Genomic DNA, 12,768 nt, shown 5'->3' on the forward strand with positions numbered 1-12,768 from the left:
CACTGTCTCTCTTTTTCGGCTACTCATCTAAAAGGCAAGGAAAACATCACAGCGGATTTCCTCAGCCGTACTTCTGTAAAAGAAGGAGAGTGGTCCCTAAATACACAAATATTCTCCAGAATCGTAGAGATGTGGGGCCTTCCGTCTGTGGACTTATTCGCAACAAGAGCCAATCGGAAAGTGGAAAATTTTTGTTCCTTAGACCCCAGAGAAGGACCCCTGGCAGTGGACGCCTTTATGGTTCCCTGCAGGTTTCCTCTGGCATATGCCTTCCCTCCCATGATCCTGCTCCCAGCGGTGATAAAAAAAGATCAGGGCAGACCGGGCCAGAGTGATACTCGTATGTCCCTTTTGGCCCAAAAGACCGTGGTTCCCTTGTCTCCGGAAGATGTCCATATCAGATCCCTGGGTTCTTCCGGAGATTCCGGACCTCCTCACTCAAGGGCCACTTTCCCATCCTCCAACCCCGAGTCTACATTTGACGGCGTGGAATTTGAGAGGGTGTTATTGACCAACAAAGGAATCCCTGCAAATGTAGTGAATACTCTCCTGGCTAGCAGAAAACCTGTTACCACCCGTATTTATGCCAGGACCTGGAGGAAGTTTCTGTCCTTTGCAGAAGTTAAGGTGGAGGAGGGGCCCCCTATTGGGAAAATTCTGGAATTTCTGCAGCGAGGCTTAGAATTAGGTCTCACTACCAGTACCTTGAAAGTACAGGTGTCTGCTTTGGGAGCTTTATTTTCTTCCAATATTGCAGATAACTATTGGATAGGCCGTTTTATAAAAGCTTCCTTTAGGTGTAGACCCATTACCAAAGCAAAGATGTCTCCCTGGGATTTGAATTATATCTTAGATGCCTTGACCAGTCCTCCTTTTGAGCCACTAGATTTAGTCTCCCCCAAAATTATTTTCCTAAAGACGGTCCTGTTAGTAGCCCTAACTTCAGCCAGGAGAGTCAGTGACCTACAGGCCCTTTCAATATGCCCTCCATTCACGCAAATTCTGGACGATAGGATTATATTAAAACCTGATCCAGCCTTTCTTCCTAAAGTGGCCACTCGATTCCATAGAACCCAGGAAATAGTTCTCCCAACTTTTTGCTTTCCGCCCAAAAATCAAAAAGAGGAGAGACTTCACACTTTAGACGTTAGGAGGTGCGTACTAAGGTACTTAGAAGTATCACATGGCTTTAGAAAGGATAAGTCCCTATTTATTTGCTATCAGGGGACTAGGAAGGGTTGTAAGGCCTCAAAGGCTACAATCGCTAGATGGATCAAGGAGGCCATTTCCCTCGCATACTCCTCAGGGGATAAAGAGATACCGGAGGGATTGAGGGCGCATTCTACCAGAGCGGTGTCAACCTCCTGGGCGGAGAAGACAGGGCTTTCCATTGAGGAGATTTGTAAGGCTGCCACTTGGTCTTCTCCCTCTACTTTCTATAGGCACTATAGGTTGGATCTGGGTGGCTCTGCAGATCTCACTTTCGGGAGAAGGGTGCTTCAAGCTGTGGTCCCTCCCTAATTTCCTTTGTCTCTGTAATTCTCTCACGTGGTGCTGTCATGGACGACTGAATAAAGCCTTAGTTACTTACCGGTAACGGGATTTTTCGGAGCCCATGACAGCACCCGTATATTCCCTCCCTTCACTGGTGTTGTGCACTCCTGTAGATTTGATTTTTTTGTGCACCCTTGTGGGAAATTGATGAAAAGTAATGTACTTAATGTGATTATGTTTTGTTATAACTAACCTTGGCGGTACTCTCATGCTCTGTTAACTAAACTGAGGCGGAAAGAGAGGGCCGCCCTTTTTAAACTGTAGGTTTCCTGTCCTTGATGGGCGGATCCTCTCTCTCACGTGGTGCTGTCATGGGCTCCGAAAAATCCCGTTACCGGTAAGTAACTAAGGCTTTTTCTTTGCGTTTTTTGATGCATTTTTGTACAGCAATGAATGCTTTTTGGAGCTAAATAAAGATATTTGAAAGAAACGTGGAACATCGCTTTGGATTACCGTCGAACCTGGGGTGAGTATATTGGATTAATTTAAATTATTAAAGAATATCTGTTGTATTTCATTAAAGTGTTTTATTCTCCGTGTGTGTGTGTTTATTTTACTCTTTACTTCCCATTACCCCTATGCAACTGCACCAGGGCATCAGGAAGAACCTGGGCTAAGTGCCAGAATTGGCATTTCAAATATGAAGTGTCAATTCTGGGGCAACTGGGGGCTGGTATTTTTAGTAGTGTTGAGCGAACGTCCTCGGTTAAGGGGTTAACGGGTGCTTACTGAGTATCTTCGGAGTGCTTGAAATCTATGTTCGAGTCGCTGCGGCTGCATGTCTTGCGGCTCTTAGACAGCCGCGACACATGCAGGGATTGCCTAAGAGCTGCAAGACATTCAGCCGCGGTGATTTGAACATAGTTTTCGAGCACGCCGAAGATACTCAGTAAGCACCTGAGCTTGCTCGGTTAACCCCTTAACCGGGCTCATTAGCTCATCACTTAATTTTTAGCTTAGGAAAGGGCCATTAGGCCAACATGTTCCCTGGCTCTTGATAACAGCTCACGGCTGTTTGGTTAGCCATTACTGGCTAGATTACAGGGGGACCCCAGAAAAAAATTGACATAGGTTCCCCCTGTAAAATCTAACTGATATAAATAGCCAGGGAATGGGCCATGGATATTGGCCCCCTCCAAGGCTGAAAAAAAAAAAAAAAAGCAGCTCTCAGCCGCCCCAGAAATGGCGCATCCATATCGCTGTGGGACACTGAGGATTTTACCTGGATTACGGCGGATAGGGGAGTATATGGTGGTTTATTATTTTTTTACAGGGGACAAGGGCATCTTGGATTTGATGTAGGTGAGTATAATGTGATGTGTGTTTTTTCATTTTTATTAACTTTTTTTTTGACTGTTAGAACAGGCGCCATCTGACAGGATTGGTCTCTCATCAGCGGACGCCTGTGACCCGCGTTCAATTCTTTGTGTGTTTTTGCTGCGTTTTTGACCCATTGACTTCTATTGAGTCAGTCAAATACGCAGCAAAAATCCGCAAACACTTTTATACCTGCGTTTTTGCTGCGCATTTGACTTACTCAATTGAAGTCAATGGATGAAAAATGCGACAAAAACACACAAAGAATTAACATGCTGCGGATTTAAAGGCACTGCAAGTCCTTACTGGAAAATTCCTGATCCAGTGCACAGCACTTCAGGATTCTCCTTTAGTTAGCTGGCACAAGGATTCCCTAGCATTTTTGGCCCAATTCTGTGCAGAAAAAAATGCCGCTAAAATGCTTAGGGTGAACACCGCCTTAGAGTGGAGTCAAAATCTTAACCTGAAGTATTTGTATTAACAGTGAAAAACCCAAATAAATAAAGACTGATTTATGTTTTGCGGATATTACCACCCCCTTCTTCAGGAATACAGTCTGTAATGTCTTCCGCATCTAGCACAGCTGTGTGTACTGTTGCATGCCGCTCGGTGCAGCCCCGTATTATAAGGTTATTTTCTTCATGAAACAGTGAGCTGGAAAAATTGACAACCTCCCGTTATTTGCTTGGTATGCTGTAATATTCTTGGGGCTCTGTGCACACATGGCACCTTTTTATGTCAGCCGACAAATGTTACAAAATAATGTATTTTATGAAATCCTATTCACAAACTGTAACTAAAACCAGAAATGGTGTTTAGGCCCCTTTATATTTATGCCTCTTGCCTTTTTGATGTCAGTCTGACTCTTGTAGTGCAAATTTCCCTTTGACAAGAATGCTTGCGATTCAAGATTACATGTAAAAAACATCAATTGGGCAAAAACCGCGTGTGCTTGAGTAATAATGATGCATGTCTCTGTGAATATACACTTAATCCTTTAACTTCCAGATGCCACTAATGTGCCAAATATTGACTCCAGATATTTGATCTTACTTGATCTGTACCTGATTCCTATAAATGTTACTCCCAGTGCTTCATGCCAAAGAGCGAGTCTCCACACACAAACCTGTGGGGCTGTCTGCCATTCCATCTCACAGCTGTTGCCCACATTTAAAAGGTTTAAACAGGAGAAGGCATGTTCATGTGAAATAGCGAGGGATTTCTCTTCAGGCACTTCAGTTCTGAAAGGCGAGAGACCTTGTTTAACATCTGCTATTGGATCATTTGCATCATAACCGCTATACAGCCACCTTAGTGGCATAAAACATGTTACATTAGCACAAATTTATATCTAATGTGCTGAAACTAGCTGAAGGCTTCTCACATAAACATTCCACATGGCGCACGTGTTTTACCTTATTTTTATTTTATTTTTTTTGGACCACCATTTTTTTACTGTCTGCTATTCTGTGATTAGACCTCAACAAACTAATATGTTTTGTTTGTTAGCTCTTGCACGTTTGTGCCCCAGGTATGTCCTAAAGTTCAGTTGATGATCAAAGCAATGCAGGAATTTACCCTTCAGATCATAAAAATAAAAAAGCTCAGCATTTTCTCCCATCTGCATCATTATCTTGTCACATGAAAAATCCCTCAGACGAGAGTTGATTTGACATGTCTCATGTTCATGGTCTGCTATGTCTGATTTTTTTTGGTACAGTTTCTGCTTTTTTTTTTTCTTCTGGTCCTCAAGTAACTAGTATTTTTTGGCTTGAAAAGCTAAAATAGTTTGGCTCTGTGTACACTGTTATCAGTCCTCTGTGGAAAAAAAAAGCTTCCTGCGTGTATATTGTAGGAATTCACTCAAAGTAGACCATCAGGATGCATTAGCAAACATTTTTTCAACTATATAGGAGAGCATAGTAGACTTTTTTTTTTCTACAATGTAATTTAAAAGGAATCTGTCACCAGGTTTTTGCCACATAATCTGAAAGCGGCATAATGTAGGGGTAGAGATCCTGATTGCAGCGATGTGTCACTTACTGGGCTGCTGGCTGTAGTTTTATAAAATCACTTCCCTGTAGTCCTTCATATTCATGAGCTCTGTATAACCATGCCCACTCCAGATTTCTGCCTATGCACAGTTACAGAAAGCTGTCAGTGATTGGTGTAGGCACTGTTTTCAGTAGAGAAAACAGTGATTTCAGCAAAACTGCAGCAAGCAGTGCAATAAGTGATCTCCGGAATGGTAGTCTCTGCTCGTACATCATGCTGTTCTCCAGATGAGGTAGCAAAAACCTGGTGACAGATTCCCTTCAATATACTGTGTTGCTTTAATGCAACTACATCACATCCTTCCAAATAGAGGGGGCACATTTAGAAATATCCCCAACATATATACTTGTGGAAAAATTGCCCACTAATGTCACTGTACTTAAATAGCCCTCTTAATTACTTTTGAAATGCTGCCAACAAAATCTGCAACAATTTGGGTCTCCAGGTCTTGCATGCAGTAGTTGGTAACGTTGCAGTATATCCAGACTGAATGGTATTATAACAGGACAATCTGCTCCATCTGCTTTTCCTGGGTTTGGTAGCAAGCACATGCATTTCTGTAAATGCTTTTTATATAGATGTGAGAGTCACAGAAATGTCTGCAACAAATGAGCCCCTTGGCACTACCCCTTAAAATGGATATTTTAAACATTTCTATGTCGCAGGTGTTGATTTTTTGAATAGGCTATAACTACCCTCATATACATACATACCATAGTCTAATATGACTATTACAGTATTTAGTGATAGCTACTAATTCTGGCTGTGACTTGTCAGTTTGACCTGAATATTTGTTATAGGTAAACTACAAGTCAGTGGACAGTGAAAAATGATTTTTTTTCTATACCCCCCACCCCACCCCACCCCACCCCACATCTTGTGACTGCTGTCTACTAATACGTGGGCATTTTCAATTTGTCAAGTACATGCATTACAGGTTAGAGCTGGTAACTAAACACCAGTCATTCCCTGGACTGCTAAAATGCCTCACTGCCAGTCAGACGGTTAATGTAGATGATTAGCTATAGGCATTGTCTTTTGAATGTATTTTGTAGTCATGTTAAAGATACTCTGTCGCCAGGTTTTTGCTTTGTAATCCGACCTCAGCATGAATGGTGGACAAAGACCCTGATTTCAGCGATGTGTCACTTAGTTTACTGGGTATAGCAGTTATGATGGTCAGTTTTCTGTGCTGCAGGTCTAGCAGAGCTTAGTTTTTTATTGCTTTCTGTTTACATTCTGCAGTGACAGAGCTTGGGTGTGGTTGGATTAGCAGGCATGACGCCAGTTGTCCTGTAGTGATTATTTCCTGCTGATAAAACACTGATTGTATTGAAACAGCAAAACACAGCCCAGTAAGTGACACAACCCTGGAATCCGGGTCTCTGCTCCTACATTATGGTGCTCTCAGATTACAAAACAAAAGCCTGCTGACATATTCCCTTCAGTGTGCATCATGATTATATCATCATTTTTTAAGAACTAGGATGATTTTGTTATTATTCCTAATATTTTTATTGTTTAAGCTGCATCTCTGAAAAGGAAACTGGAAGACAGTCCCAAAGGAATGGCTAAAGGGCAAGATAAGAGTGAAATCCAAGTTGCGAAGAAAACAAAATCTGACTCAGTAAGTAGTGGTCAGTCACATTACATTGTTCTGCCTAATCAGACCAATTCTAGAGATGCGTAGCATAGTTATAATGAAACAAATGAGAAAAAATTGCAAAATAATTAAAAGACAACAATGGTGTCCCCCACATCAGTAACACGGAGTTGGTGTCTTGGACAAAGTCCACATTTTGTGGAGGGCATTACCTATGGATTTCGCTGCAAGAGTTCGAAGCAATTCCACAGCAAAATCCACTTGTGTATCAGATTTTTCTGCCAATTCACCCTGAACTTAACCCCTTTGCTTTACATTCAAGAGGATGAAATCCAAAGTAAAAACTAGTGACGGATCTGCAAAGTCCCACTAAAAAATACTGCAGCTTTGGAAGTTTCCAATATTTTATATTGTTGCACTATAGTATGCAGCCCACATCTTGAAGGGTGATAAATTAGAATGATCTGATACAAAAATAACAAATTCCGTTTTTTCTTCAGAATTCCAATTTTGGGTATTCCTAGAATAGTGTAGTTAGTTATAAAATGTAGACAGTACTAAAGTATTTGTAATACAATTTGTAATCTAGAACAGATTCATTCATGTAATAACCAACTGGTCTCCTGCTATTCAACATATTCAGCTCTTAGACATGAAATTTATTTTATTATAGCCATTTGTTTCCACAATCAATAGTCTATTAGTTTTTTTAATCTTTGCCATCAACCAGGGGCTTTGCTAGGCATTTTGATTTGGGTCTGGGCCCTGGATCAGAAGTGCACTTCCCCAAATCTCTTGAATCTTAGTTCACTTTTTTTTTTAAATAAACTTTATTTGTGTATACAGCTACACACACTTGCAGGATGTACCTAGCATAGCCCTGCATGATGTGTGTCTGTGATTAATTATGAAGCGCCCCCCCTAGTCCTTCTCTTTGGCGCCAGTCACGAGACATTTCTCCGTCTGCAGAGCGCATGCTTTGTGAACAAGGGAGAAAAGGAAGAGGTGGGCGAGGTATGTAGGGAGAACGAGACAGCTGAGGGGGGAAATTACTGAGGAGGAGGGTGGTTAAATGGTACTGGGGAGGGGGTTAAATGGTACTGGTGAGAGAGAGAGGAAAAACTACTGAGGAGGGGGGTTAAACAGTATTGGGGGAGAGGGGAGAAACTACTGAGGAGGGGGAGGTTAAACAGCACTGGGGGAGAGATGGGGAAATTACTGAGGAGGGGGGTTAAACAGTACTGGGGAGAAACTACTGAGGAGGGGGGTTAAACAGTACTAGGGGACGGGGAGAAACTACTGAGGAGGGGGGTTAAACAGTACTAGGGGACAGGGGAGAAACTACTGAGGAGGGGGGTTAAACAGTACTAGGGGACAGGGGAGAAACTGAGGAGGGAGGTTAAACAGCACTGGGGGAGAGATGGGGAAATTACTGGGGAGGGGGGTTAAACAGTACTGGGGAGAGGGGAGAAACTACTGAGGAGGGGGGTTAAACAGTACTAGGGGACAGGGGAGAAACTACTGAGGAGGGGGGAGAAACTACTGAGGAGGGGGGTTAAACTACTAGGGGACAGGGGAGAAACTACTGAGGAGGGAGGTTAAACAGCACTGGGGGAGAGATGGGGAAATTACTGAGGAGGGGGGTTAAACAGTACTGGGGAGAAACCACTGAGGAGGGGGTTAAACAGTACTAGGGGACAGGGGAGAAACTACTGAGGAGGGGGGTTAAACAGTACTAGGGGACAGGGGAGAAACTGAGGAGGGAGGTTAAACAGCACTGGGGGAGAGATGGGGAAATTGCTGAGGATGGGGGTTAAACAGTACTGGGGAGAAACTACTGAGGAGGGGGGTTAAACAGTACTGGGGAGAGGGGAGAAACTACTGAGGAGGGAGGTTAAACAGCACTGGGGGAGAGATGGGGAAACTACTAAGGAGGGGGGTTAAACAGTACTGGGGAGAGGGGAGAAACTACTGAGGAGGGGGGTTAAACAGTACTGGGGAGAGACTACTGAGGAGGGGGGGTTAAACAGTACTGGGGAGAGAGGGGAGAAACTACTGAGGAGGGGGGTTAAACAGTACTGGGGAGAGACTACTGAGGAGGGGGGTTAAACAGTACTGGGGAGAGACTACTGAGGAGGGGGGTTAAACAGTACTGGGGAGAGACTACTGAGGAGGGGGGTTAAACAGTACTGGGGAGAGACTACTGAGGAGGGGGGTTAAACAGTACTGGGGAGAGAGTTGGGAGAAACTACAGACCACCCGCAGATATCATGACCCGAACGAACTCTGCAGCCTTGTATTCACATATGAAGCTGTGGAGTCCAGGTGAGGAGAGCAACAGTCTGTCTGGAGATAGCGAGTCATACAAGGACCATAAAATGTGGTCGTCTGACCCCGGCCTAGGGTTACATCAGACCTGCACACTGACATGCCGTTTGTCTGTTCCATTTTTAGATACAAAAACTGAATAAATGTTCAAAATGGATTCATTGCATAACTGCTACAAATTGAAGCAGAAAGACCCCATTAATTGGGGTGCATGTGAGTCCCGCTATGTTCACATATTTGGAAAGAGAGCCATAGAAAAAATAAGGTTCTGTACCGTAAAGCTGACCGATGACGAAACCCAGTCTCCCCCATAATTTAGACATTATTCCTGTTTGACTCAAAAAACAGAAGTCCTATATAATTTCCGCATACAGGTGGGGATGTAGTCTGACTGAGGATACTTTTATTGCCTTCATGATGTTTCCCAACACTATGTAAAATTATGTAGACAGCAGTTTCCAAGCAATGCACTTTTTTCCAACATGTTGCACATTTCTCTGCACTTTGGTTTTGTTGTATATTATCACTGTTAACTGTGGTCCTACATGGGACTGCACGTTTCATCTACTTTATCTTAACTCAGTTATCACTGTGTTACCTGGATTGTAGTTAAGATCCAGTACATTATCTGCACTCTGTTATCGCTTTGTTATATGGGGTGTTACATAGGACTCCAGGTAACATCTACATTATTTGTTCTTGGAGTTTTCTCTTCTATCTAGTGTTAGATAGTGTAGTAGATGTCATCTGCAGTTCTATCTATGCAGAGAGTTATCACTGGGTTATCTGTGTTACATAGGACTGCAGGTGATAACTCTCTGTATAGATAATGTCTGGAGTTCAGGATTTGTGCTACCTTTGGGGTATAGAAATGACTTGTGTTCCCTTTATCCTTGCAGTTTGCTGTAGATGACAGTTCTGATTCTGATGATGAATTTGAAAAGCAAGAAGCCAGTGTAAGAAAGTTGCAGAAACATTTCCCAGATTTGGATAAGGAGGTGAGTGAGTGTAACTGCACAGTGTTTGTATATATGTATTTTTTCACACTGTTATACTCTTCTTTTTGGACTCGAGAAAATACATGTATTTTGTTTTGTATTTCTTTTCCATTTGCTTTAACAAACTGTCTGCCCTAGACACCCATTGTGCAAGAAAATGCAGCTTGGGCCCATTTTAGAGCATGCGGCCGCCTGCAGTTCCTTGCCCAGCTGCTGGCTGCAAGTGTTACTATATAGGCAAAACTGTGAAAGGAATGCTATATCGTAAGGGACACTGGTAGTCGGAAACCTGCTGATTACAGATATGCTGTTGCTTTATTACATAGATATAGCCATTCCATAAAAGTTTTTTTTGGAAGATTTAGATTAATTTGTATCTTATTTAAATCCCTTCTCACCTCAGTCTTGGTCTAGTGAACGGCTCTATAAGGAATCAAAAGCTTCTCCTGCTCTGTAACATAGGGACTTTGGATATGGCACCGGTTTCAATGTAATAGTTTGCATTAAGTAAATGACTGAGATAGCAATTCTGAAATGAGTAAGTAAGTAGACAGCTGTCTGGACATCAAATGGCATTATCCTACATTTAAACTAGCGTCTGAACTTTATTGTGAGCCCACACACTGCGCACCCTCGGCCGGCCCATGACCGCACGATTGTGAAACAGAATCCAGCAGCTGAATTGTTCTGTCTTCCTCACAGACTGTTATGCGCCTCCATCAGCAATTATTCTGAGTAACAAAGAGCAGGTGACCATCCCTGTCCATCATTCTCCTCCAGTTGAAAACACTGTACGTAGGAAAGCTGATTTCTTCTTAATAGTAATGCCTGTAAAGGCCCTGTGGGCATACGCCCTGCCACTAGGAGGCTTGACACTAAAAACTTAAATTGTTGGCTTCTCCTGATGGGCTATACTCTCTCCTAGGACAACAAGCAGCTCCGCTTTAGCTTGGTTTCTGTAGAAAACACACCCGAGCTGTATCAGATCTTCTGCAAGTTTTTTTTTTTTGGGGGGGTAGCATGTATGTCCCACACCTTTTCTTTCACCCAAGGCAGGACACACTATGCACAATGACATAATTATCATCCCTGCTCTCTCTTCTGACCCCCATCCTTGGTCGGTCAGAGATCAGGGTTTCTGTTGTCAATCAGCTCTTTTCATTGTGGGAGAGTCCCTATTTTCCTCTGCTCGCCTTCTGGTCATCCTGCATCTCAAAAACCTCCAATCGGCAGGTCCAGCCACCTTTCTGCCATTATTGTCACTTACGGTTTTATGGCTTTGGAAAATCAGTTCTAGCTTTTACCAGACACTGTATCCACTTATCTGGATTTTTTTTTATTTTATTCAAACATTTAACTTTATATAGGATATGCAGAACAAGAATAACTAACAGTATAGAACATTAAGCATAATGTCCAGATCTGATATTGCTAAATATAAAAAAAAGTTCCAATAATAGACTTTAAACATTGGTTTTCTATGTGCAGAAATTAAATTGACATAGCAGACACCAAGGTAGACACCAAAGTGTATTCATGTGTTTTGAATGGCCCAGTCAAAGTCCAGACTTAAATCCCATTGAGAATCTGTGGCAAGACTTGAAAATTGCTGTTCACGGACGCTCTCCATTCAATCTCGGTGAGCTAAAGATATTTTGCAAAGAAGCATGGATAAACATTTCACCCTCTAGATGTGCAAAGTTGATAGAGACATACCCCCAAATATTTGCAGCAGTAATTGCTGCAAAAGGTGGTCCTGCAAAGTATTAGACTACAGGTGGCTGAATACAAATGCACGTCACAATTTTCAGTCTATATTTTTAAAATCCATGTAGCAAACCATGTATCATTTCCTTTTATACTTCACAAATACCTGCTACTTAGTATTGGTATATCATATAAAATACATTTAAGTTTGTGGGTGTAACATAAAAAAGTGGAAAAGTTCATGGGGCATGAATACTTTTTCAAGGCTCTGCAATTCTGTGTTAGAACGAATTCTCCTTCCAGCCCCCAGGCAGGTTTTTTTCCTTCATCCCCTCAGAAGACTCGACCTTGTGACCATAAACTGAACAGTTCCAGGTATAATACTTACCTACTGACAGTTTCCATAATGAACAGCTTGGTCTGCCTATTCTGGACTTATAGCGGATCTGAAGATTTCACATTGAGTTACTGTTATCTATAATCATGTCACTGGAGCTAGGAAAATCCTTTTCTTCTGTAGAAAAACACAACTGGTTTCACATCCCCACTGCCATGTCCCACCAACAATCTCTTCACTTCGCTTTTTTTACTTCAATCCTTTTTTGTCGTTTTGACTTGCAACAGCTCACATGGTTTTCACCAAGGTTATTGCTCTTTATGCCATAGGGTGGCAATCTTCTTTTATCTGGATGATTTTTTGGGTAAGGCACCAAGACAAGAAGATAGCCTTGTCTACTCTTTAAATCGCCTTAAATTCCTTGGATTATTATGGTTGAATCATCAACTGACTGAAGTCATGTCTAACATCATGCTAGCACCTGGAATTTCTGTGTATGGTCTTCGACACCTGGGTGGGTTGGGTCTGCGTTCTTCGAGCTGACGTGTCTCATTTGCAGTAGATACTTTCCTTCCTTTACCATTTCTAATGGTATACTATTGCCAGTCTTTGTCTGGTGAGTGGTGTTCAACCAACACTTTGCTCATGCTCTCTGTAGGTATCTGGCCTCCAAATAAAACTTCTGAAACTGAGATTTTTTTTGATCTTTCCAACTGTCTTTCCTTTCTATGAGTGAAGAACGAAAACTAAACTGCAGTGGGAAATCTGAACCATCAGCAAAAGCCCCTTGACAGTGAGGGACACCTCCAGGATTCTTCACTGAGTAGAACTTCACTTTCCTGCACTTAACAAGTACACAAATTAGTGGG

At 42.4% G+C, this 12,768-nt stretch overlaps 1 protein-coding gene across 1 annotated transcript in view; it reads left to right on the plus strand.

Annotated features, from left to right (window-relative positions):
- SMARCAD1 (SNF2 related chromatin remodeling ATPase with DExD box 1) overlaps positions 1-12,768 on the plus strand; it is a 108,728-nt gene that overhangs the window by 32,042 nt on the left and 63,918 nt on the right. The window contains exons 6-7 of the mRNA XM_073638184.1: positions 6,453-6,553; positions 9,757-9,855. Of these exons, the coding sequence (XP_073494285.1) occupies positions 6,453-6,553; positions 9,757-9,855 (200 nt within the window). The remainder of the gene's footprint in view (positions 1-6,452; positions 6,554-9,756; positions 9,856-12,768) is intronic.

Source organism: Phyllobates terribilis, unplaced genomic scaffold (assembly GCF_046119375.1).
Source record: "Phyllobates terribilis strain yellow unplaced genomic scaffold, ASM4611937v1 Scaffold_1__5_contigs__length_1240528914, whole genome shotgun sequence".
Lineage (NCBI taxonomy): Eukaryota > Metazoa > Chordata > Amphibia > Anura > Dendrobatidae > Phyllobates > Phyllobates terribilis.